Source organism: Symphalangus syndactylus, chromosome 1, assembly GCF_028878055.3.
Source record: "Symphalangus syndactylus isolate Jambi chromosome 1, NHGRI_mSymSyn1-v2.1_pri, whole genome shotgun sequence".
Taxonomy (NCBI): domain Eukaryota; kingdom Metazoa; phylum Chordata; class Mammalia; order Primates; family Hylobatidae; genus Symphalangus; species Symphalangus syndactylus.
The window spans coordinates 108,980,003-109,002,852 of NC_072423.2; the positions used below are offsets into that span (position 1 = coordinate 108,980,003).

The 22,850-nt window shown below is 55.5% G+C and overlaps 3 protein-coding genes across 11 annotated transcripts; 1 reads left to right on the plus strand and 2 right to left on the minus strand.

Annotated features, from left to right (window-relative positions):
• Nucleotides 1–1,660: 1,660 nt before the first annotated feature.
• ACY1 (aminoacylase 1) lies at nt 1,661–9,514 on the minus strand. 4 transcript variants are annotated; one of them, XM_055274922.2, is made up of 15 exons: nt 9,425–9,514; nt 6,681–6,792; nt 5,582–5,646; nt 5,388–5,492; nt 4,907–5,001; nt 4,522–4,598; nt 4,349–4,438; nt 4,192–4,248; nt 3,791–3,864; nt 3,656–3,705; nt 3,399–3,543; nt 3,228–3,296; nt 2,250–2,329; nt 2,038–2,098; nt 1,661–1,953 (listed from the first exon to the last, which is right to left on the minus strand). In XM_055274922.2, the coding sequence occupies exons 2-15, from the start codon at nt 6,772–6,774 to the stop codon at nt 1,789–1,791; spliced, it is 1,227 nt and encodes a 408-aa protein (XP_055130897.1). In that variant the 5' UTR covers nt 6,775–6,792; nt 9,425–9,514; the 3' UTR covers nt 1,661–1,788. The 4 variants fall into 4 exon arrangements, with proteins under 4 accessions (XP_055130897.1, XP_055130889.1, XP_055130935.1 ...); XM_055274914.2 differs by lacking the exon at nt 9,425–9,514 and adding an exon at nt 7,256–7,446; XM_055274960.2 differs by lacking the exons at nt 3,399–3,543; nt 3,656–3,705; nt 9,425–9,514 and adding an exon at nt 7,256–7,446.
• An 86-nt stretch (nt 9,515–9,600) lies between these two features.
• ABHD14A (abhydrolase domain containing 14A) lies at nt 9,601–17,538 on the minus strand. 3 transcript variants are annotated; one of them, XM_055275041.2, is made up of 5 exons: nt 17,335–17,538; nt 13,155–13,366; nt 12,863–12,978; nt 10,179–10,414; nt 9,601–9,967 (listed from the first exon to the last, which is right to left on the minus strand). In XM_055275041.2, the coding sequence occupies exons 1-5, from the start codon at nt 17,386–17,388 to the stop codon at nt 9,785–9,787; spliced, it is 801 nt and encodes a 266-aa protein (XP_055131016.2). In that variant the 5' UTR covers nt 17,389–17,538; the 3' UTR covers nt 9,601–9,784. The 3 variants fall into 3 exon arrangements, with proteins under 3 accessions (XP_055131016.2, XP_055131007.2, XP_063502365.1); XM_055275032.2 differs by lacking the exon at nt 17,335–17,538 and adding an exon at nt 16,037–16,186; XM_063646295.1 differs by lacking the exon at nt 17,335–17,538 and adding an exon at nt 13,557–16,016.
• Nucleotides 16,605–22,824, plus strand: ABHD14B (abhydrolase domain containing 14B). 4 transcript variants are annotated; one of them, XM_055275050.2, is made up of 4 exons: nt 17,123–17,275; nt 19,615–19,853; nt 21,138–21,379; nt 21,720–22,824. In XM_055275050.2, exons 2-4 carry the CDS (start codon nt 19,643–19,645, stop codon nt 21,897–21,899), a joined length of 633 nt encoding a protein of 210 aa, XP_055131025.2. In that variant the 5' UTR covers nt 17,123–17,275; nt 19,615–19,642; the 3' UTR covers nt 21,900–22,824. The 4 variants fall into 4 exon arrangements, with proteins under 4 accessions (XP_055131033.1, XP_063502375.1, XP_055131025.2 ...); XM_055275058.2 differs by lacking the exon at nt 19,615–19,853 and having other exon boundaries at nt 16,605–17,275; XM_063646305.1 differs by lacking the exon at nt 21,720–22,824 and having other exon boundaries at nt 17,010–17,275; nt 21,138–21,713.
• Nucleotides 22,825–22,850: the final 26 nt, after the last annotated feature.

The following is a 22,850-nucleotide window of genomic DNA, read 5'->3' on the forward strand; positions in this document are numbered from 1 at the left end:
GAAAGGAGTGATCCCTTTACCAAGTTCCAGTCTGAGGGGGCGGCCAGGTCAGGGCTTCAACTGGGCTTAAGGTCACAGCCAGCTGCTGCCCTCAGCCTCCAGCTTATACATGGAAACTGCCTTGTGCTCAGGAAGCACAAATTCCCAGTTCTTGAGTTTCTACTCCTTCACCTCCAAGCTCTGTCGTCTAGGGCAAACTATATTAGTGGAACCTGTTTCTTTTTTCTTTTTTTGAGATAGTCTTGCTCTGTTGCCCAGGCTGGAATGCAGTGGCTTGATCTCGGCTCACTTCAACCTCTATCCCCTGGGTTCAAGTGATTCTCCAGAATCAGCCTCCGGACCACAGGCACATGCCACCATGCCTGGCTACTTTTTGTATTTTCAGTAGAGACGGGGTTTTGCCACGTTGCCCAGGCTGGTCTTGAACTCCGGAGCTCAGGCAATCCGCCTGCCTCAGCCTCCCAAAGTGTTAGGATTACAGGCATGAGCCACCGTGCCCGGCCAGTGGAGCCTGTTTCTGCATCGCTAGTGGGAGCTGGCATCCATCAGAAGACTGCTGTAAGGGTTCAATGAAAAGTAAGCCAGTCTAGGCTGGGTGCGGTGGCTCACGCCTGTAATCCCAGCACTTTGGGAGGCTGAAGCGGGCGGATTTCCTGAGGTCAAGAGATCGAAATCATCTTGTTCAACATGGTGAAACCCCGTCTCTACTAAAAATACAAAAATTAGCCGGGTGTGGTGGCGGGGGCCTGTAGTCCCAACTACTCAGGAAACTGAGGCAGGAGAATGGCGTGAACCCAGGAAGCAGAGCTTGCAGTGAGCCAAGATCGAGCCACTGCTCTCCAGCCTGGGTGACAGAGAAAGACTCCGTCTCAAAAAAAAAAAAAAAAAAAAAAGCCAGTCTAAGTCCTGGCTCCTTGTCAACTGTGAGCAGGAGTGATTGTTTATTAGTACTAAGCCTGCAGCCCAGAGCCAGGCTCTGGACTTCTGGCTACAACTAGAAACTTAAAAAATCCAACTACCCCACCCCAGCCCTGTCTCCCCTGCCCCATGCTCAGGGAAGTCAGAACAGGATAGAGCAGATCTGGCTAGATCAGGCTCTGCTTTTGGGGCCATAGTTTACTCTTGGTACTACCTGGGGGTCCTAGCAAGGCTGAGATGGAAGCCCAGTTCCTGGGCCTCTGCACACACAGATCCAGGGTGCTGAGGCCCCTAAGATGAACTGACCTAGTCTACCAGGGACCCTGCCCCTCTGTGGCCCCTGCTGCCAACACAAGGTTGTACAGGTTTTGACAGGAGACAGCAGTCACTGTTGGCCCTCTGCCTGCCCCCCATCTGGCAGGGGCCCAGCTGGTGCTATTCTGGTCCTGTCTTAGGATCCCAGATGTACACCCAGGAAGATGGGAGTGGTTCCTGAGGTCCTTAGTATCCCCCTTCGATGGGAATGGAATCCCTGACAGGTCAGAACTAAGTATGGTGGCCACTCAAATAGGAACTGTGGCCCTTTCTTGCTAGGCACAGACACTGAATGGGTGTGCTGTGTCAAGCGGCACAGAGCAGTGTGGGGTAGTGGGGAAGTGCTCACAGGCAGGCTCAGTTTCCTCATCTGTGAAATGGAGATGGTAACATGTCCCCAGGGAAAGGAAAACTCTTGCTCCATGAGTGTCCTTGCTGTTAGTACTTCAGAGACAGCCCTGTCCATAGACTTTATTATTTGGAAAGGGGAAGAGGAGGTCCTTGGCACTGGTTGGGAGGGAAGCCCCAAGGGCAAAGGTTGAGGAGTTCCAGGGCTCAGCTGTCACTGGGCAGGGCAGGCACACTGGCAAGGGCAGGCAGCAGACGTGTATATATGTCCACCCCACGGAGGAACACAGCCTCATGCAGCCGTTCATCGTGGTCGTGCAGCAGCACAGGTGTGCGGTTCATGGGTGAGAAGCCTAGAGCTGGGACCCCCACCTGCAGGGGCGAGGAAGAGCCGTTAGGGAAAAGCCAGCACTCAGGCCCAGTCCACTGCCCAGGCACTATATGCAAGTGGCTCACCGCGCGGATATAGCGGTTGTCAGTGGCAGCAGGCATGATCTCAGGCTCCAGAGTGAGGTTCCTGTAGGAGAAAGAGCCTGATGAATGGGGAGGGAGAAAGGGAAGAATTGAAGGGGCAAAGGAAGGTGGGAGAAGGAGGGAGAAGGGAGGGGGCAGCAGGAAGGAGAGGAGTAGGGGACTGGGCTGTGAGGAGAGCTGGCCAGCATGCTCACATGTCCTTGCAGACCCGGCTAAAAGCTGCCCACCAGGGGTTTGAGTCATCAGTAGGTGTCACTTGGGGGTGCATCCACTTCTGAGGGACGGGAAGAATGGCAGGATCAAGACATGGGCCTGGGCATCTTGCCCTATTTCCCATAGAGTGGGCTGTGCCTAGCATAGAACACCTCCCCACCCCTACTCCTTCACCTACCCAGACATCTGGGTGGCCAGTCCAGCCACAGGTCCTCTTTCAGCCCCTCAAATGTCCTAGGTCTGGGACCTTCCCACCCTCCATCTACTTACCTCCTGTCCATCCTTCAGATCCTAGTCCAAGTGCCCCTTCCTCAAGATGGCTCCCCCAGACCTCTCAGACTAGTTGGATACTCAGTTACGGGTTTTCAGAGTGCAAGGGGTCACCCTTTTCTGTACCACATGTGTTATATAAAAGTATGGCTGGGCGCAGTGGCTCATGCCTGTAATCCCAGCACTTTTCGAGGCCAAGGCGGGTGGATCACTTGAGGCCAGGAGTTCAAGACAAGCCTCGCCAACGTGGTGAAACCCTGTCTCTACTAAAAATGCAAAAATTAGCTGGGCGTGGTGGCAGGTGCCTGTAATCCCAGCTACTCTGGAGGCTGAGGCACAAGAATTGCTTGAACCCGGGAGGCGGAGGTGAGCCGAGATTGTGCCACTGCACTGCAGCCTGGGTGACGGAGTGAGATTCTCTCAGAAAAAAGTAATATCACATAAATGTTTGATTTATATCTCCCCGTTTCACCATACAAGTGCATGAACTGTGCCTAATTTTACTCCCCACAGCATTCCCCAGCACCCACAGTGGCCTCTACAACGAATGCTTGTTGGAATAAAATGTGTCTCTCACAGATAAAGAAATGCCCAGACATATGCAGACACACCAAGCACACACTCCACTGTTGCACACTTGGGTCTCCCCTGGCTCCCACACTCTCCCATCACATGTCCCAAGTCCATACCTGAGCAAACTCTAAGGTGACCCCCTCGCCAGCTGCCTGGCACCAGCTCTGCAGCTGCTCCTCAAAAGCCTAAGAGAAGGGAGACGAGCTGATCCCTCAGGCTTTCCAGAGGCCTCTAGGACAAGATTGAGGACCCAGGATCCCTCTTCCAAACCCAGGTGGAGGTGGCACCTTGAAGTCCACATCCGGTGCCACACGGAAGTCAAAGCTGGCGCTCATGGTGGCAGGTATCACGTTATAGGCCACGCCACCCTCTAGCTTAGTCAGGTTCACGGAGGTCACGGCCCCCTCTTTCAGGTGGGGGTTTGACTGCAGCCTGTGGTGCGGGGGCAGGGTAGCGGCAGCAGCAGATAAAAGAGGTGGCTCAGACTCTATCCTCTGTGGTACCACCTCCCAGAGCCACCCCACCGCTTCCCAGGCTGCCTCACCTCTGCCATTCCTTCTCCCGGAATGCCAGGATGGAGCCCACAACCTTGTGCTATGAGAATATGAGGTTAAATGGGACAGTGGCCTCAGGATAGAGCCTCCTGAACTCCCAGACTCCCTCCCGGGGTGCCACGTACTAGCTTCTCTGCTGCTGTGTCCTCCATGAAGCGCGAGGCATGGCCTGGCCTCCCAGTGCTGGTGACCCGCACCCCTGGGGAGGTGTAGGGGGAAGGGAGTGTCTTCAGCATGAGGGGCTGCAGATACAATCAGCCCTGGGGTGGGCCCAGGACTCCCCCTCATTCCAGGCTCCTCTGGCAGGGTCCTGTCCCCCCTCAGGGCCCATAGCATAGAGCTGGTTTCTGCCCAGTCAGGGCTTGCCCTCAGAGAAGCTCAGGTAGGAAAGAGCTGGGAGGCAGAGGCCCTGGGTTCAAGGCCTTCTCAGGCCTCAACTTTGCTGTGAAACCCTTCATAGGACCGTGCCCTTTCTGGCCTAGCCTCCCACCTGTAGAGTGAGCCCTCCCTCCAAGCTCATACTTACACCAGGGACTCCGCTCACTATAAAAGACAGTGAAGGCATCAGTGGGATTGGCTATGCCTGAGGAGGGAAAGGGGGTTCAGAGGGTGGAGCAGCCCAGTCCCCACTAGCGGCCTCCTACTCCCTGCCTGGCTGCTCATCGGCTTGCCAACCTGCTCACCCTCATCCAGGGCAAAGCCTGCCCTCAGGGCGTGGAACTCAGGCCGCTGCACGAACAGCTCCATGCCTTGGTGACCCCCAACTTCCTCATCTGTAAAAGCAGCAGGGACATGAGATGAAGAGGCTGCCCCGCCCCACCCTCCCCTTTCCCAAAGGTATCTGAGCCACTCCTACCAGGCACAAAGGTCATGTGGATGGTTCTGGGGAACCGGTGACCCTCCACCTTCAGCCTCCTCACAGCTTCCAGGTACCTGAGGGGGCATAAGCCAGGTGCTGGGGGAGCCACCAGATGCTCAGGCTGGCCCGGCAGGCAGGGCCAGCAGGCTGGAGTCCTGTGCCCTGGACTCTACCCTGCCACACCCTGACAGGGACTCCAGAAAGTCCCTGCCCCTCTCTGGTCTGAATTTCCCTATCCATGCAACGGTCATGGCAGTAATTCCAGTCCAAGGGGTCAAGGTGTTCCTTGGCCTTGAGTTTCTCCAATCACCCCCTCAGGTCCTGGGTCAATCCATTGGATCAGTGGGGACATTGTGGAGGAGTAGGAATGGAGGACACTCACTGGATGCTGACACACTTCATGTCCTGGGCACCCCTGGCATAGATGTAGCCCTCAGAATCCTTGAAGGCCTCAAAGGGGTCGTGACTCCAATGTTCCTGGGGGCAGGGATGGGAAGAGGGGCCCAAACCCCAAATTTAGCCATTAATCCACTCTGGTCAACAGCGGCCCTGACCTAGGAGCCCACCATAGGGTTGGAGTGACAGGTGGAGTGGTGGGGGAGGAAAGACGGGGGCTGAAGAAGGCAGCTGATTGCCATCCCCCATCGCTGTCCCCTGCTTCCCACCCCCCAGTCCCCACCCTACTCTGGCCCAGAACTTGTTGCTGGATGAAGGCTGCTTGAGTGGTGTAATATCATAAGGATGTTGAGAGTTAGTGCCAGGACTGGGACCAGGACGATGCGCTCCCTGAGGTTGAATCCTGGGGTCTGCATCATGTCTGTCCGCAAGGACTGCACTGCCCACCTCCCCGGCCCCTTACGCACCTTGAAGACAGGCACCACATCCGTGTGGGAGTTGAGCAAGATGGAGGAGAGTGTAGGGTTGGTGCCTGGCCAGGTCAACACGGTCACCACATAGCCAGGTGCCACCTGGAGATGGTCAGGAGGGGAGGTGGTCTGAGTAGGGTGAGGAAGTGCCCAGGCCCACCTCCCTTCCCCGTTTAGGGCCCCAGGCTCACCTCCACTTTCTGACAGCCCAGGCCCAGCTGGCGGGCTCTCTCCTCAAAGAAAGCCACAGCAGCTCCTGGAGGCACAGAGGGTCTTGGGGCTGCTTCTGCCTACCCACAGCTTCCCACCAGCCCAGGCAGCCCGGAGAGGGGAGCATACCCAGAAATGGGCTGCTGCCTCCCCAACACACTCCATATCCCTCAGAGATGCCTGCATTTCCATCCCCAAGAAAGAAGATATTTTTGACTACTCAGTGACCCTTTCTGGAAGGCCAGGGGGATGTCCAGGGTTGGAGGAAGGCATTATCTTCCTTAAATATGGGAAACTATGGCACAGAGACATGAAGAGATTCACCCACCATCTCTCAGCTGATTAATCACAGAGGAGGAATTTGGACCCATGTACACAATTCCCAGCCACCAAGTTTTTTTTTTTGTTTTGTTTGTTTGTTTGTTTGTTTTTTTGAGACAGGGTCTCACTCTGTCACCAAGGCTGGAGTGAAGTGGTGCGATCTCGGCTCACTGCAGCCTCGACCTCCCAGGCTCAAGCGATCCTCCCACCTCAACCTCTGGAGTAGCTGGGACTACAGGTGCGCCACCATTCCTGACTAATTTTTGTATTTTTCTGTAGAGACAGAGTCTTGCCATGTTGCCCAAGCTAGTCTTGAACTCCTGGGCCCAAGCAATCTGCCAGCCTCAACTTCCTGAAGTGCTGGGATAATAGGCAGGAGCCCCCTCCCAAGCCCTAGCCACCAAGCTTGATTCCCTAAGGGCTGTGGCCTTTGTCCAGCCCCAGTGGGCTTCTGGAGGGCCTCTCCTTTTCCTGTGGCTGCCTCAGGCTTCCCCCACCACTCCTGCCCTGGGGAGTGAGGTGAAGTTTTTCTTTAACCAGCTGCCAGAAGTAACCTTGGTCAGCAGCAGAGCCTCTGGGGAAAGGGTTCCTCTCTAACCTGGAGGGGCTGCCTCAGTCTACTTACTTGGGGAATGGGTTGGGGAGCCATTGGGACAGCACAGTGGGGCTCAGCTGGGTGACAGGGGTTGGAGGCTGGTTTAGAGCACAGTCCCCATCCCTTAGGCCCCGTCACAGGCTCTGGAACCACTATCTTCTCACCATAGTCAGGCTTCGGCTGGACGGTGCGGATGCGCAGGTACTGGCGGAAGAGTGTCACCGATGGGTGCTCCTCCTCGGGACCCTTGCTGGTCATGGCGCTGCGCGTGGTGAGCTGGGAGCAAAGTGAATGGCTAACTACCCCTCCCAGCCCCTGGACCCGGTACGCTCCTGCACACAGCCTGTCCCCACGGCGGCTCCCGGACTTCCCACAGGGGTAGGATACCGTGTTTCGGAGCCCCCATTAAGGAGCACCCATTCTGTTTCAGGCGCTGGGCTGTCTGCTTCCTGCACATTTCCTTATTTAATCCCCAAGAGCCCCATGAAGTTTGTGCTCAGAATGCCCACTTTACAGAGGAGAAAGCTGAGAGGCTCAGAGAGGTTCCAGGACAGCTCAGAGAGTAGCCGAGCAAGGTTTGAACCCAGACTTGAAATCCCCCCGCCCTCCTTAAAAAAAAAAGCAAAAACAAAACCAAAAACAAAAAACAAAAAAAACAAAAAAACCCCCAACGCCTCCCAATTGCCCGGCTTTCAAGCCACGGAGCCCCAGTCCCTCTATCCCTCCCCAGGGCCCCCACCTCACTCTCCTGTCGCTGGGCTCACGCTCGCCTCTCAGTGCCCTTCCCTGACTGTGGCCTGGACTTTTGGTCCAGCGAGGTGGCCTGCGAGGTCGCAGGCTCAGGACCGCCCCGGTCCGCCCACCACGTGGCCGGGGCCAGATGTCGGGGCGGAGACGGAAGACCTCCAGTGAGGGCCGTCCCAGCGCCCGCGGCCGCGTCGGCGCGGATGTCCCCGCCCGCCTCTGGTTCGGGCCTCAGCGGGATTACTGGAGGCTGAGATCCGGATCCCGCCCCCGGGCAGCGGCCGCCGCGGCCAGCACCTCCCCGCGAGCTGCGAGCTCCGGGCTGGCCCCGCCCCACGCGACAAGCCTGCCACTCCTGCCCCCGGGTATGCGCCGGGAGCTCAGGACGGTCCCGTCCCCTAAGGGCGCCTCCTTCTTCAGTCCCCGGATAGGGCGGGAGGAAAGGGGGCCGCCCCGAGGCTCTCATGATGCAGAGCTGTAAAGCCCTGGGCCTGCGCCCCTGCCCTCCTCGGCAGGTCTCCAACGGCTCCCCTCCGCAGGCCTCAGCCCCTCGGGGAGGTCCTCCCTGACGCCTCAGCTCCGCTTGTACTGAAGTTATTGGTCAATGTCTGTCTGCCCACACTGTGAGCTCCGGGAGTCTGTGAGCTCCACTTCCTGCAAGGTTCTGCCCCGGGCGTACGGAGCCCGGACACTGTGCCAGGAATGGGAATAAATGCATGGACAAGAGCACGTGTGACGATTTGAGCGTGCCACTGCGTATGCAGTCTATCAGTGGGTATGATTGTGTCTGTGACAGTGTGAGATGGTGGGTGGGTGTGATGATGTCACTGTGAATGCATGTAATTGTGACCCTGGATGACAGTCTGAGGAAACTGGCTTTTCTGCAGCCACCGGAGGGGGAGGCTAAACAAGCATAGGTGTACCACTGGCCCCCTGCAGGCCACAGCTGCAGTTGCCCACTTGTGCCCCAGCTGCCCTTTGTACTCCCAGCCAGGTCTGCCCTCTGCTCCAGGGGCTGAGTCAGCTTGGGGAAGGGTGAGGGACAAAGACTTCAATCTCTAGGCCAAGGAGGCAGGCTGCGGGGAGGGGTTCTGTCCCACCTTTCCTGAGGTTTAAGTCTTGGCTGCTCACACATAACATAGGGGCAAATGGACTTTAACTCATAACAATGCTGGCTAATTCTTTAGTTATTTTTTTGATACAGAGTCTCACTCTGTCATGCAGGCAAATAGATTTTAACTCATAACAATGCTAATTATTTACCTATTTATTCATGCGGGCAAATAGACTTTAACTCGCAACAATGCTGGCTAATTATTTAGCTATTTATTTTTTTTGAGATGGAGTCTCACTCTGCTGCCCAGCCTGGAGTGCAGTGGTGCAATCTTGGTTCACTGCAACCTCCACTTCCCAGATTCAAGCGATTCTCCTGCCTCAGCCTCCAGAGTAGCTGGGATTACAGGTGTGTGCCACCACGCTGGGCTAATTTTTGTATTTTTAGTAGAGACAGGGTTTGTCATGTTGGCCAGGGTGGTCTTGAACTCCTGACCTCTGGTGATCCACCCGCCTCGGACTCCCAAGGTGCTGGGATTACAGATGTGAGCCACTGTGCCCAGCCAATGCTGGCTCTTTTTTTTTTTTTTTTTTTTTGAGACGGAGTCTCGCTCTGTCACCCAGGCTGGAGTGCAGTGGCGTGATCTTGGTCTTGGCTCACTGCAAGCTCTGCCTCTCGGGTTCACACCATTCTCCTGCCTCAGCCTACCGAGTAGCTGGGACTACAGCCACCCGCCACCATGCCCGGCTAATTTTTTGTATTTTTAGTAGAGACGGGTTTTCACCGTGTTAGCCAGGATGGTCTTGATCTCCTGACCTTGTGATCTGCCTGCCTCAGCCTCCCAAAGTGCTGGGATTACAGGTGTGAGCCACTGCGCCCAGCCAATGCTGGCTGATTGTTAAATTGCGTTCCCCACACCCTCTAGGTTCCTGACTCCCTTGGCTTGGCTGTCCAGACCCTGGATTTCCCACCAATCCCAGTGGTCATGCAGCAGCAGTAATACACCCTGCCTCCCATCAGCAATTCCCCAGCCTTATGTGGCCAAGTACTCAGTTATCCAGACTCATTCAGTCCTATAACCACCCTCCAACCTAGGTGTTGCCATCATACCTGTTTTACAGATGAGGAAACTCAGGCACAGAGTGGTGAGGCCAGGCACTTAGGAAGTGGCACATTCTTAGCCTTCTCAGACTGCTGGACATCCCCTCCAGCTCCCAGGCCCAAAGTAGTCCCAGACTTGCCTCCCACTCCTGTCTCTCCCACAGCACACCAGGAAACGGAACCTGTCACTTCCCAGGCAGGACAAATATGCTTTTTTATTGTGTCTGTGAGGCGAAATGAGAAGTCCTAGCTGGGTCTGACCCTCTGGCCTCTGGCCTCCAATCCCAGAGGCTGTCTCCCTGGTCGGGGGAGGGTGGTGGTCCAGACTGTCCAAGCTCAGGCCAGGCCAGGACCTGGGAGTGGGTTAGTTCAAGGTAGATGGTCAAGGAAGGCAAGCAGGACAAGGTGGAAGTCTTGCGGCTTGTGGAGGTAGCAGGCATGGCCTGCATTGCGTAGCTTCACCACAGAGTGGTTGGGCAGGTGGCGGAGCTGCCGCAGTGACTCTCGAGCCAGGATGTGGTCCAGCTCTCCATACAGGATAAGGGTTGGAGTCTGCAGGGCAAGGCAGGGGGCTGTGATCTTGGGGCCTGGTGAGTTTCTGACCCCCAAGCCACTTCCTAGGAAGCCTTCCCCAACACCATCCAACTCTTCCAAGTTGGGATCAGGGATAATAAGGCCATGTCCCTCCAAGTAAGACTTGAGTCCTGAACCCTCCCAAGCCAGAGACAGGGCGCCAGGACCTTTGAGGTCCTTCTCCCAGTACCTTCACAGCCCAGAATTGCTCCTGGGTGTAGTTCTGGGTGGAGGTGGGTGCAATGGGCACGAATCCATGTAGCTGGTGGTGGCCTCGCATCAGGAAGGGCAGGGCATAGTGGCCACTCAGCGAGGGGCTCACCAACACGGCATTCTGTACCTCCAGGTCCCGCAGCGCCCGCTCCAGCAGCGCTGCCCGCCCTGCCTCTGTGCTTGCCTCCTTCGAAGGTGCCGAGTTCCCAAAACCTAGGAACAGCAGCAGGTACCAGCTGAGGGGCACTGGAAAGGGGCACAGGACTTCCTGCCCACCACAGTGGGGGAAAAAGTTGGGGACCAGTGGCACTGACACACACTACCTAAAACTGCCCAGAAGCTATTTTTTGGTAATGTAATATGCCTGTTAGAAAAGCATATCTTGGCCGGGAGTGGTGGCTCACGCCTGTAATCCCAGCACTTTGGGAGGCCGAGGCGGGCGGATCATCTGAGGTCAGGAGTTCGAGACCAGCCTGGTGAACATGGAGAAACTCCATCTCTACTAAAAAATACACAAAAATTAGCTGGGCGTGGTGGCAGGCGCCTGAAATCCCAGCTTCTTGGGAGGCTGAGGCAGGAGGATTGCTGGAGCCCAGGAGGCGGAGGTTGCGGTGAGCCAAGATCGTGCCACTGCACTGCAGCCTGGGTGACAGAGTGAGACTCTGTCTCAGAAAAAAAAAAAAGGAAAAAAAAATGAAATGCTGGGTTGGAAAATAGAGTTAAGTTCACTCCCCACCAGGAGCCTGGGATTCAAAGCTCCTGGCAGAAGGAAAGGGCCATGGGCTGCATGCAGCGTATCTTTCATTCATCCAATATTAGCAAAATGAAAGACTGAAATAATACCCAGTGTTGGGGGAGACATGGGGAAATGGGCACTTTCATACATGACAGATGGGAAGATAAATCCATACAGTGTTTTTGGAGGGTGAGGTAGTAGTTATCTAAATTTAAAAATGCATGTCCTGGCGGCTGGGCGCGGTGGCTTATGCCTGTAATCCCAGCACTTTGGGAGGCCGAGGCGGGCGGATCATAAGGTCAGGAGTTTGAGACCAACCTGACCAACATGGTGAAACCTTGTCTCTACTAAAAATACAAAAATTAGCCGGGCGTGGTGGCGCGCGCCTGTAATCCCAGCTACTCAGGAGACTGAGGAGGAGAATCGCTTGAACCCAGGAGGCGGAGGTTGCAGTGAGCCGAGTACGAGCCACTGCACTCCAGCCAGGGTGGCAGAGCAAGGCTCTGTCTCAAAAAAAAAAAAAAAAAAAAAAAACCGAAACAACAAAACAAGCCGGGCGTGGTGGCTCACGCTTGTAATCCCATCACTTTGGGAGGCTGAGGCGGGCGGATCACGAGGTCAGGAGATCGAGACCACGGTGAACCCCGTCTCTACTAAAAATACAAAAAATTAGCCGGGCATGGTGGCGGGCGCCTGTAGTCCCAGCTACTGGGAGAGGCTGAGGCAGGAGAATGGCGTGAACCCGGGAGGCGGAGCTTGCAGTGAGCCGAGATTGCGCCACTGCACTCCAGCCTGGGTGATAGAGCAAGACTCCGTCTCAAAAAAAACAAAACAAAACAAAACAAAACAAAACACATCCTTTGGCCCATCAATTGTCCTTAGTAGCTACCCTAGAGAAATTATTGCTCACATGCTCAAAGAAACATGTCCAAGGATGCTTTAGCTACTACATTGCTTGAGCATTCCGCCAGTAGAGGAATGGCTGGATAAAGCCTGTCCATCCCTCCTATGGGACACACTGCAGGGTTGACAACAAAGAGGGAGGTTTGCAGGGACCGGCATGATCATTGAGACATGATGTAGGGGGAGAAAACCAAGCTACAGATGGATGTGCTAAGCAGACAGGATACCAATCATGTTTACAGTCCCCACCAGACAATCCTCTATATTGTCTGCATCTTTATGTGTGAGAATACCCAGAAGAGGGTGTGGCATCCCCTAAACTTCTTAGAGAGGGAGAGAAATGCGGCACCGGTCTCTCAGAGCTTCACTATTTTTTAGTATTTTTTAATCCTCTATGACTCGATGACATTTTTTCATTTTTTAAATGACAAGAATGATAGCATAAATCATTTGTGTACTTAATAACACAAAACCTATATAGTTTGTCATAGAAAGTACACTGCTTGGCTGGGTGCAGTGGCTCACACCTGTAATCCCAGCACTTTGGGAGGCCGAGGCAGGCGAATCACCTGAGGTCGGGAGTTCAGGACCAGCCTGGCCAGCATGGTGAAACCCCATCTCCACTAAAAATACAAAAATTAGCCAGGCGTGGTGGCAGTCACCTGTAATCTCTGCTACTGGGGAAGCGGAGGCAGGAGAATCCCTTGAACCCGGGAGGTGGAGGTTGCAGTGAGCCAAGATTGTGCCATCGTACTCTAGCCTGGGTGACAGAACGAGACTCCGTTTCAAAAAATATATATAAATAGAATTAAAAAAAAGAAAGTATACTGCTTGTGAAGAGTTTTTATTTGCTCCATGACCTAGAATTCACACTGTAGTTTTCATGGTAGAAAATGAAAACACAGACTTTTTCATGGTGCCACCTTATGTTGTGACCTGCCACGGCTTGTCCAGACACTAGGGTCCAGTTGCCCCCCAGCCACACTTAGGGCTTCCCTAGACAAAGGGGTGGGGGTGCTCACCTGGAAGGTCAAGGGCCACGGCCCGGTAGCCCCTCTGCGACAGTAGCTGCAGTGTGCCCAGCTGCTCCCACGTGTGAGAGTTAAAGGCCTTTCCATGAAGCAGCACCACCTCCACCCTGCAGGCACACAGGGGAATGTGTATGCTGGGGACCTGGTGTAGCCCACCTTGCTTTATTCCTGGGCTTCTCCCATTGCCCTCCCAGGCCCTGAGCACCCTGAGTATAATGGGGGTCCCACACAGGGACTCCCCTTGGGCCTAGTCCCTCCATTAGATCCTTGGAGCAGCACCTACCTGTGTGCCTGGTTGAGTGGGAGCACCTCGCGGTAAAAGATGGGGGAGTTGCCAGGGGTGAGACCAGCCAGGACTGTGACATTGGGGTCTCCCCAGAGCCAGGAAGTCTGCTCGGGGGGGCCCGGCAGCCCCACATACAGTAGGAGCATGAGCAGCAGACTCAGGCCCAGCAGGGCTACCTGGGACCGGCTCATGGAGGTCTGTACCACAGTCTGGAGGAGGAGAGGAGAGGGAAAACAGGCTGGGACTGAGCCCCTACAAGGACCCTGGATCCCACTCAAAACCCCACCCAGAGTCCCCAGCAGAGGAAGGGCTCTAGCCCTTGCCCTTTCCCTTGCTCTGGGCAAAGTTCTGGGTGTTCACGCTCAACTACTCCACAGGTCAGGGCAAGCGCTCAGATACCTCACAGTGTGAGGAGGTGCATCTGAGGTGTTCCCTGGCACACAGCATGCTCAGTGACCGCCACCATCATGGCATCAGCTGAAACCACTTCCATTCATCAAGCGCTTATGACAGCAGGCCCTGAGTGAGGCACTTCACATACAAGGTTCTTTTCCACCAAGAATGCTGGGGAGCAGACGTGATTATAGGTCTCGTATAGGCGAGGAAATGGAGGCTCAGAGAGGTACATTCTCTTGCCCAAAGTGCCAAGTAGCAAGTGGGGAATTGGGGTTTGAACCTAGGAATGGGCTTCTAACTACCAGGTCACACTCGGTTTGCCAAGGAGGAACCCGTGGAGCTGGGAGGTGATGGATGAACTGGAGCCTCGCAGGTGGAAAAAGTGGTGAGGGCTATCAAAGGAGAAAGACTGCCTGCAAAGGGACCTCCCACTTAAGGGCATGTTTGGAAATGGTTCTTTTAATCTCACTACATTTAATACTGCTAAAATCAGAATGTGTTTTACAATCGCATTATAACTAAGGTCTAACCCAGCTGTTATGAAGAGGCTCACAGAGAATGTCTGTAATAGAGGAAAATGCTGAGGAGTGAGGGGTTGCAGGGCCAGGGAGGAGCATGGTACACCCAGAATTGAAAAGCACAGTGTAGAGGTTGGAGAGATGAATGCCACCTGCTACTCCCCATCCCACACACAGACAGCTTCTGGCCAAATGACCTGCTTCATGGACTCCTCCAGTCTGGGGTCTCTGCCACCCCAGAGGACCAGCCCTTAGGACCCAGGACTCAAATAGGACAGGCCTTTGAGACTGCCACTTCCTGACCTTGTGTCTTCCGTTTGTCAGTAAAATGGGATAACCTCGTGGCTGCCCTCCTAAGCTTCCTGTGAGATTTTGATAATACCGTGGACTGGATCAGGGAGGGCTGTTCCTGTCATTTCTTGGGCCTAGGATGAGCACTCCTGCTTCCTTCCAGGAGTCCAGCAAACACATCTTTATTTTATTTTTATTTTTCTGAGACGGAGTCTTGCTCTGTCGCCCAGGCTAGAGTGCAGTGGCACAATCTCGGCTCACTGCAACCTCCGCCTCCCGGGTTCAAGCAATTCTCCTGCCTCAGCCTACCGAATAGTGGGATTACAGGTGCCTGCCACCGCGCCCGGCTAATTTTTGTATTTTTTAGTAGAGACAGGGTTTCACCATGTTGGCCAGGCTGTTCTCGAACTGCTGACCTCGTATTCCACCCGCCTCGACCTCCCAGAGTGCTGGGATTACAGGCGTGAGCCACCGCTCCGGGCCAGCACATCTTTATTGAGTGCCAGCTGGGCGCCTGCCCAAGCTAGGAGCCGGAGGCCCGTCTTGGGTCCTCCTATTCATCCCTCCGGGATGTTTTGGGGATGTTTACTGAGCCCGCATCCCCAGGCTTCGGGGTCGGGGGGTTTGTGGGCCACAGCAGCAGCCGCCTTTCTGCTGTTTCTGGAAAACCAGGACCTAGTGGATGAAGAGCGCGTTCCTCTTTTCTTCGAGACCACTAACAACCTCAGACGCGCGTCTCTAACTGGGTGTTAGCCCAGATTCCCACAGGAAGCGAGGGACCTTTCCTTGCTGTCCACTCGGGGCACCCCCGCGCTTCTCCAAGGCGGGAAGGGCGGGGCTTAGGCTGTTGCCTTGGCAACCCAGAGTGCCTGCAGTACTAGGCAATTGTAGCGGACCTGCAGCCGGCCGCCTGGGGGGGGTTTGCGGGGGGCAGGGTAAACTGTGCCCGCCTTAGGTCATTGGAATATGCGTTGACAATGATACACAGGTGCACACACGCACAAATACGAGTCTTGCCCCCACACGCTTTTCTTTTGCACAAGCTATTCTCTGCATGTATATGCAGCCTCCTTGCACACACACTGGCCCGTGTGCAATCAATCCCTTGTAATGGTACCCTCTACATCACGCACATAGTCAGGCATCAGGAAGCCAGCCAGACTGATGGAAATGCACACTTTCAAAACCACAGGCTGATCCTCAGACATACTCAAGCAAGGTCATACACACAACCGTAAGACTACACACTCACACAAGAAAGGTACATGCACAGGAAAGCAGACACACACACACACACACACAAACCCCCAGAAATGCACACACGCAGACAGGTAGACACATACCTTTAAAATCACACGCACACAGAAATACACTCGGAAGACATACGCTGACACAAGCAGGCAGACATCAACGAACACACCCCCCCCCAAAATACAAGCGCGCAGAAATCCACTGACGGACACCACGCAAACACACGAGCGTACGCATACACCCTGACCCCCAAGAACATATGCAGACCCTGCGCGCACACACAACACGCGCGCACACGCACACTCGCGGCCCCAGCGTCTGCTTCTCCCAAGAGATTCTGCCCCGGGGCGCCGGGGCAAGGGGCGGGGTAAAGACGGCCCTCCCCCGGGCCACCGACCGGCCTCCTTCCTCGGGGAGACTCACCGGGCCGAACGGGATGAGCGGGCGGGCCCCGCCCAGGCGGAACCAGCAGCCGCACAGCGCCCCGACCATGGCTGCCTCCGCAGCTCCGCGGGCCGCTCCGGCTCTAGGCGGCCAGGAGCGCGGCCACCTAGGCGCGCCTGCGCACTCCGCAGCCGCGGGCATGCAGCCCAGTTACCGAGTCGTCTGCGTGGAGGGGGTGCTGGGGGCAGAGCCCCAACGCTCTCTGGCCCGCCCCCCGCCCAGATTTTCGGAATTGTTTTTGGCTTGAGGGCCGGCGGAGAGCCATGTGGCTTCTTCCCAGTGGAACATCTCCACCCTGGCTCAGTTCTCTGGCCTGTATAGTGGAGTTAAGGATAAAACCCACCGCACAGGGTTGTCCTAGGTTCTTAAGGACGGGTCAAGCCTCAGAACAGGAGCAGAGGCCTCGTTGTGTAAATGCCAGATATTGTTATGCAGCAGCTCCAGGTCTTGGCCGAGCCACTTTCCTGACTCCTACCCACTCCTCCCCACTCCCTCCCCGACGCACACCCACGGTCAGAGCTTGGGCTGGCCCTGGGCTCCTTCACGTCTACTCATGGCGCCTGCCCTGGTTGGCGACGTGTTACCAACGTCTGGCCTGTCCCAGGCCCAAGGCTCCGCGTGGCGACCAGGCCCAGCACTGGGAGGCTGTGCAGAGCGTGGCGTTTACTCTTTATTGCTACTCTGCAGAGGTTGGCAACATCTGACCCGCTCTACAGGCAGGAAACAGGCTCGGGGGCATTGGGAAAACGATCAAGGCCACTTGGCTAGACACTGGCGGAGCCTCGCACTCAAACCTGTCGGGCCTCAACTCCGTGCCAGGCCAACAAGTTGCCCTGGGCAGTTCTGGCTGGGGATAAGGGGGATGGGGGGCAGGAAGAGAGCAGCAAGGATGCGATCCCGAAGGAACTTTCCTCCTCAGACTGCTCCATGTCCATGTGGGGCAGGTCGCTGAAGAGTTCGAAACCGTGCTCAGCACCGCGTTTGGGGCATGTGGGACCGAGAGGCTTTGGGAAACGGAAGCCGCTGTGAGAAGAACGAGTTTAGCGGAGTCTATGGACGCTGCGAGCTTGTGGCCACAAGAGGGCGCCCCGGAGCACGGCCCAGTCCCCGCCCCCCGCTGGATGGGGCCCGGCCTCTTCCCAGCGTTCCTCCTCCGTCCCCAGTTCACCGCCAGCACGCGCCTGCTTCTCGTCTGCGCGAGTCCACGCGGCTCCCCAGGTACCCGCCCTGCACTCCTGACCCTTTCTTCTCTCCAGTCAAAATCCAACCCCACCTACCCCAAGTCTTCCTTTCTCGGATCCCTGGGTCCCCTCCTTGGGGGTTGCCACCATTCCCTCCCCGTGCTCCCTTCCAGAGCTAGCGAGCCAGAACCGTGGTCCGCGGAAGCAGCCTGACCGCGAGGTCAACGCGTTGGGCCCCAGGTAGCAGCGCGTTGAGCACCCCGCGACCCCGGCGGGTCGCCTTTCCCACTGGGCGCTTCGGTTTCCGCCTTAGAAAATGGGCTTTCCGGTGTGGAAGCGCGCCTGTGGTTCCAGCTACTGAGGGTGAGCCGGGAGGATCACTTGAGCCCAGGAAGGTCAAGGCTGCAGTGAGCCATGATTGCGCCACTGCACTCCAGCCTGGGCGACAGAGCGAGACATCTTCTCTTAAAAAAAAAAAAAAAAAGACGAAGAAAACGGGCTTTTAGTCCCGGCGCGGTGGCTCACGCCTGTAATCCCAGCACTTTGGGAGGCCAAGGTGGGTGGATCACTTGAGGTCAGGAAGTTCCAGACCAGCCCGGCCAACATGACGAAACCCCGTTTCTACTAAAAATACAAAAACTAGGCCGGGCGCGGTGGCTCACGCCTGTAATCCCAGCACTTTGGGAGGCTGAGGCGGGCGGATCACGAGGTCAGGAGATCGAGACCACCCTGGCTAACACGGTGAAACTCCGTCTCTACTAAAAAAAATGCAAAAAATTGTGCTCGCTTCGGCAGCACATATACTAAAAAAAAAAAATGCAAAAAATTAGCCGGGCGTGGTGGCAGGCGCCTGTAGTCCCAGCTACGCGGGAGGCTGAGGCAGGAGAATGGCGTGAACCCGGGAGGCGAAGCTTGCAGTGAGCGGAGATGCGCTACTGCACTCCAGCCTGGGCGACAGAGCGAGACTCCGTCTCAAAAAAAAAAAAAAATTAGCCGGGCATGGTGGCTCGCACCTGTAAACCCAGCTACTTGGGAGGCTGAGGCAGGAGAATCGCTTGAACCCAGGAGGTGGAGGTTGCAGTGAGCCTAGATCATGCCACTGCACCCAGCCTGGGCAACAAGAGTGAAACTCCGTCCCAAAATAAATAAATAGAATAAAATAAAATAAAATAATAAAATAAAAAATAAAATAAAATGGGCTTTTTACCCCAATTTGGGCTCCCTCTGGCCTGCGTTGCCAACTCATGACCTGTAACTTACCGTTGATTGAGCACTGAACCCTTGCTACGTGCTAGGCATGGTACATGCATGGGCTTATTTAATCCTATCAACCACCTATGAGCTAGTACTATTGAATTATCCCCATTTATAGAGAAGGATAATAACGACGAGAATAAGAACAGTAATCGTAATGGAGCCCCACCACATACTGAGTTTTTACAGCAGGCACCCCCACTGATAATTTTTCTGGTTTTTTTTTTTTTTTTTTTGAGATGGAGTTTTGCTCTTGTTGCCCAGTCTGGAGTGCAATGGGTGCGTTCTCGGCTCACTGCAACCTCTGCCTCCTGGGTTCAAGAAATTCTACTGCCTCAGCCTCCCAAGTAGCTGGGATTACAGGTGTGTGCCACCACAGCTGGCTAATTTTGTATTTTTAGTAGAGATGGGGTTTCTTTCTCCATGTTCATCAGGCAGGTCTCGAACTCCTGACCTCAGGTGATCCGCCCACCTCGGCCTCCCAAAATGCTGGGATTACAGGCGTGTGCCACCGCTCCTGGCCTAATGAGAGTTACATGTGACCATCAGCTGGTTCTTTTTTTTTTTTTTTTTTTTTTGAGACCGAGTCTCACTCTGTCACCCAGGCTGGAGCACAGTGGCACGATCTCAGCTCACTGCAACCTCTGCCTCCTGGGTTCAAGCGATTCTCCTGCCTCAGCCTCCTGAGTAGCTGGCACTACAGGCACGTGCCGCCACACCTGGCTAATTTTTTATTTTTAGTAGAGGTGGGGTTCCACCATGTTGGCCAAGGTGGTCTCGAACTCCTGACCTCAGGTGATCCACCCACCTCGGCCTCCCAAAGTGCTGGGATTACAGGCGTGAGCCACCTGCCTGGCCGATAATTTTTCTTAAACTTTTAATTAAATTCCTAATTCTTGAGGTTGGCTTTATTGTTCCCATATTTCAGATCAAGAAGCTGAGGCCCAAGGTTACACACTAAAGTAAATGGCGGAGGCAGAAATAACACCTATGTCCTCCTGACCCCAAAGCATGTTCTTAAAGTTCTGGAAGCCTCCTGGAGGCTTCCTTGCTGCTCCTCTGGGACCGCCACCCTGGGCAGGGTGTTCCGTGGCCCCTCATCATCATGGCTTTGAACCACAGGCCCTTCACCAGCACAGCAGCGGCAGGCATGGCGGCAAGCGTGGAGCAGCGCGAGGGCACCATCCAGGTGCAGGGCCAGGTCCTCTTCTTCCGAGAGGCCCGGCCCGGCAGTGGGCAGGCTCGCTTCTCTGTACTGCTGCTGCATGGTATTCGCTTCTCCTCCGAGACCTGGCAGAACCTGGGTACACTGCACAGGCTGGCCCAGGCTGGCTACCGGGCTGTGGCCATTGACCTGCCAGGTACTTAAGGGGCAGGCTTCTGGGCAGGGGTTGGGGAGGTCTCATCAGGGACAGGGCCAGGTTCCTATAACATGTAGCCCCTCCCCACTCCAGGGGTGGGGGTGGTGGGATCTGGAGGACCCAGCCAGGCTGGGCCCTGAACTTGACAGCGTTTGGTCAAGCACATTGCAAGAGCCTCTGAGCAGTCTTGATCCAGACGTGGTCCTCACCGCCCAGCTGCTCCTCACTGTTACCTGGGCATTGTGTCAGTGTCTCTGAGCCTCTGTTTCCTCATCTGCAACGGGAGATAACCACAGTCGTGTTTGGGGTTGGCTCTAATGAGAATGGAATGAGGTAATCCATGTGAGTATGTGGCTAGTACCTGACACAGAGTAATCGGTGCTCAGCCAATTGGAAGTAAAGTATTTTGACTGAGTCATAACCACAGGCTTTTGGAAGCCCTAAGGAGTGAGACCTGAGTCTTCTGGAGCCTTGGGGGACAAGGCAGGGCCTGGGTGGGTGGCCAGGCGCCCAGTTGTGATCCCATATGCAAAGCCCTGAGCTGGGTTCTAGGGGAGGTGGGATCAGTGCCCAGACTGCCTGTCATAACCCGACGGCTGGGTCCCAACCCTTGGTGCCAGGTGTGAAAGGAGCAGCATGGCTTGCCCCACCCCCTCAGGCCAGGGATGGTATGGTTTCAGGGCTCAAGGGTGAGCCTCCAGCCCGGGCAGGATTGGTTCCAGTGGTGGGTTGGCTTGAGCTTCAGGGTGAAGGTCTGGAGCTAATCTTGTTGGTGAAGGCTGAATGACTGGAGGAGGAGCTGCAGAACCCGCCCCTCAGCTGCTGTCCTTCAGGAGCCTCTCCTGTCCCAATCCAGGGCCAGGTGCCTTTCACACAGTTAATTTTCACAACAATCTTAAATGGCAGATACTTTTGTTATCCCCCTTTAACAGATGGGGAAACTGAGCAGCTGAGAGAGGGCTGAGGGGGACCTACCCAAGGTCACATAGACAATAAATGCAGAATTGGGTTCTGGACCCAGACTTGTTGGGCTTCAGAGCCTGATTCTCTCCAGGACACTTACTGCTGGGAAGACAGGCACAGACGTGGAGAGAAGTGCCTCATGCTTGGCACAGATAGGATAGAGTGAGGCTACTGTAGGAATAAATGTGGGCACACTGGGTGTTATAGGAACCTGGCCACAGAGAAACTGACCTAGGAGGGCTTCCTGGAGAGAGCAACCATCTCCCTTGTTTTGCCATTCACTGCCCTTGTCTTGTCTCTTTCACACCTGAATCCCTGCAGGTCTGGGGCGCTCCAAGGAAGCAGCAGCCCCTGCCCCTATTGGGGAGCTGGCCCCTGGCAGCTTCCTGGCGGCTGTGGTGGATGCCTTGGAGCTGGGCCCCCCGGTTGTGATCAGTCCATCACTGAGTGGCATGTACTCCCTGCCCTTCCTCACGGCCCCTGGCTCCCAGCTCCTGGGCTATGTGCCAGTGGCCCCCATCTGCACTGACAAAATCAATGCTGCCAACTATGCCAGTGTGAAGGTACTCTTGTGTGGGAAGCTGAGGTGCCCCTGCCAGGAGCAAGGAAGGGTGCATCCCTGGGCCTTCCTCATCTGGGGGCTGGGTAACCAAGGGGTATCTTCTGGGAGGAGCTGACCACCCAACTCCACCCTTTAGGTTTACTCAGCAGACTACTGTGCCAAGCCCTGTGCTAAACTGTGTTCTGGGGCAGACACCAGTCTGTGCCCCCACCCACTGGGCCAGCTTGTCTGTCTCCCTCATATGGGGTGGTCCCAGGAAGAGACTGAAGTGGTGGGGAGGGCTGGGGATGCTATGGCAGGTCCCTGTTGACTCTGCCCCACCCCCCTATCCTTCCTCTCAGACTCCGGCTCTGATTGTATATGGAGACCAGGACCCCATGGGTCAGACCAGCTTTGAGCACCTGAAGCAGCTGCCCAACTACCGGGTGCTGATCATGAAGGGGGCGGGGCACCCCTGTTACCTGGACAAACCAGAGGAGTGGCATACAGGGCTGCTGGACTTCCTGCAGGGGCTCCAGTGAAGCCCAGCACTGCTGCAGGGGGTGGGCTGCCGGCCTGCCCTGAGCTCACACTCTGGCACACTCTGTCTTCTCTCACGGGCTCTGGCTCATGCACATGCAACAGGTGCGTCTGTCTGTATGTCTGGGTTCTTGTCTTTTGTGGTCTGTTTGTCTTTTCTGCCTCTTTCTCTTGCAGTGATAGACTGAGGGGGTAAAATCAAGAGAAAAAACCCTCAGGAATCAAGGAACATAATCCGGTGGAGGGTAATCCATTACATGAGCTTCTCCTGTTCTTCCACTTTCCTGCCTGGCTTTCACTCCTTCCCCTGCTCTGCCCAGCCTTTCCCTTCCACCCACTCCTCCTTCTGCAAATGCCCCGAAGGCCGGCCCTTCCCACAACACTCACTTCCCCACCTCCTTAGGCCCCAGATACATATATGCCCACATGCACGCTTACATGTTTAGAGCCACCCTTGTTCCCAAATGTGACCCTTCGCTTGAGAGCAACTGCATAGGTACATGTAACTCTGGACTGGCGTGCACATTGTCATGTGCAGCTTTGCATATACACACATGCATACATGAGCCTCCACACAAGCACTTGCACACGTGTGGGCTCCTAACCATGCTAATCTCACTGGCTGGGAAGGTGGGGACCCCACGGGCCAGCCCTTGCAGGAGGCCCTTTTGCAAGGCTTAGGGTGTGGCCAGCCCTGAAAGCTACTTGGACACAGGTTTCAGCTGGCCCTAGCCCAGAAGTGACCCCCAGAAAGGGAGGGCCACCGCTTTGCCCCCCCCCCCCCGCGCTTTTACCCTTCTTTCTGGGTGCTCTACACCTCCCCAGGTTACCAGGCCTGAGGCATCTCAGCCAAGCTTGTTTCCTGCTCTGAGGCTTGGAGGGTGGGAGCCAGAGTGGAGGTCGGTGAAATAAAGTGATGCAATTAGACCCCACTGGCTTCTGCTTCTAAAGAG

Coding starts and splice junctions, on each gene's coding strand:
- ACY1 (XM_055274922.2), bottom strand. CDS start 6,774: ATGACCAGCAAGGGTCCCGAGGAGGAGCACCCATCGGTGACACTCTTC. Junction 5,493..5,581: donor TGGGCTGTCAGAAAGTGGAG/GTGAGCCTGGGG, acceptor GACCATCTCCAG/GTGGCACCTGGCTATGTGGT. Junction 1,954..2,037: donor ACAACCGCTATATCCGCGCG/GTGAGCCACTTG, acceptor TCGCCCCTGCAG/GTGGGGGTCCCAGCTCTAGG.
- ABHD14A (XM_055275032.2), bottom strand. CDS start 16,105: ATGGTCGGGGCGCTGTGCGGCTGCTGGTTCCGCCTGGGCGGGGCCCGC. Junction 12,979..13,154: donor CCACTCAACCAGGCACACAG/GTAGGTGCTGCT, acceptor GTGTGCCTGCAG/GGTGGAGGTGGTGCTGCTTC. Junction 10,415..12,862: donor CGTGGCCCTTGACCTTCCAG/GTGAGCACCCCC, acceptor TGCTGTTCCTAG/GTTTTGGGAACTCGGCACCT.
- ABHD14B (XM_063646305.1), top strand. CDS start 17,046: ATGTGGGACCGAGAGGCTTTGGGAAACGGAAGCCGCTGTGAGAAGAAC. Junction 17,276..19,614: donor GAGTCCACGCGGCTCCCCAG/GTACCCGCCCTG, acceptor TTTGAACCACAG/GCCCTTCACCAGCACAGCAG. Junction 19,854..21,137: donor TGTGGCCATTGACCTGCCAG/GTACTTAAGGGG, acceptor GAATCCCTGCAG/GTCTGGGGCGCTCCAAGGAA.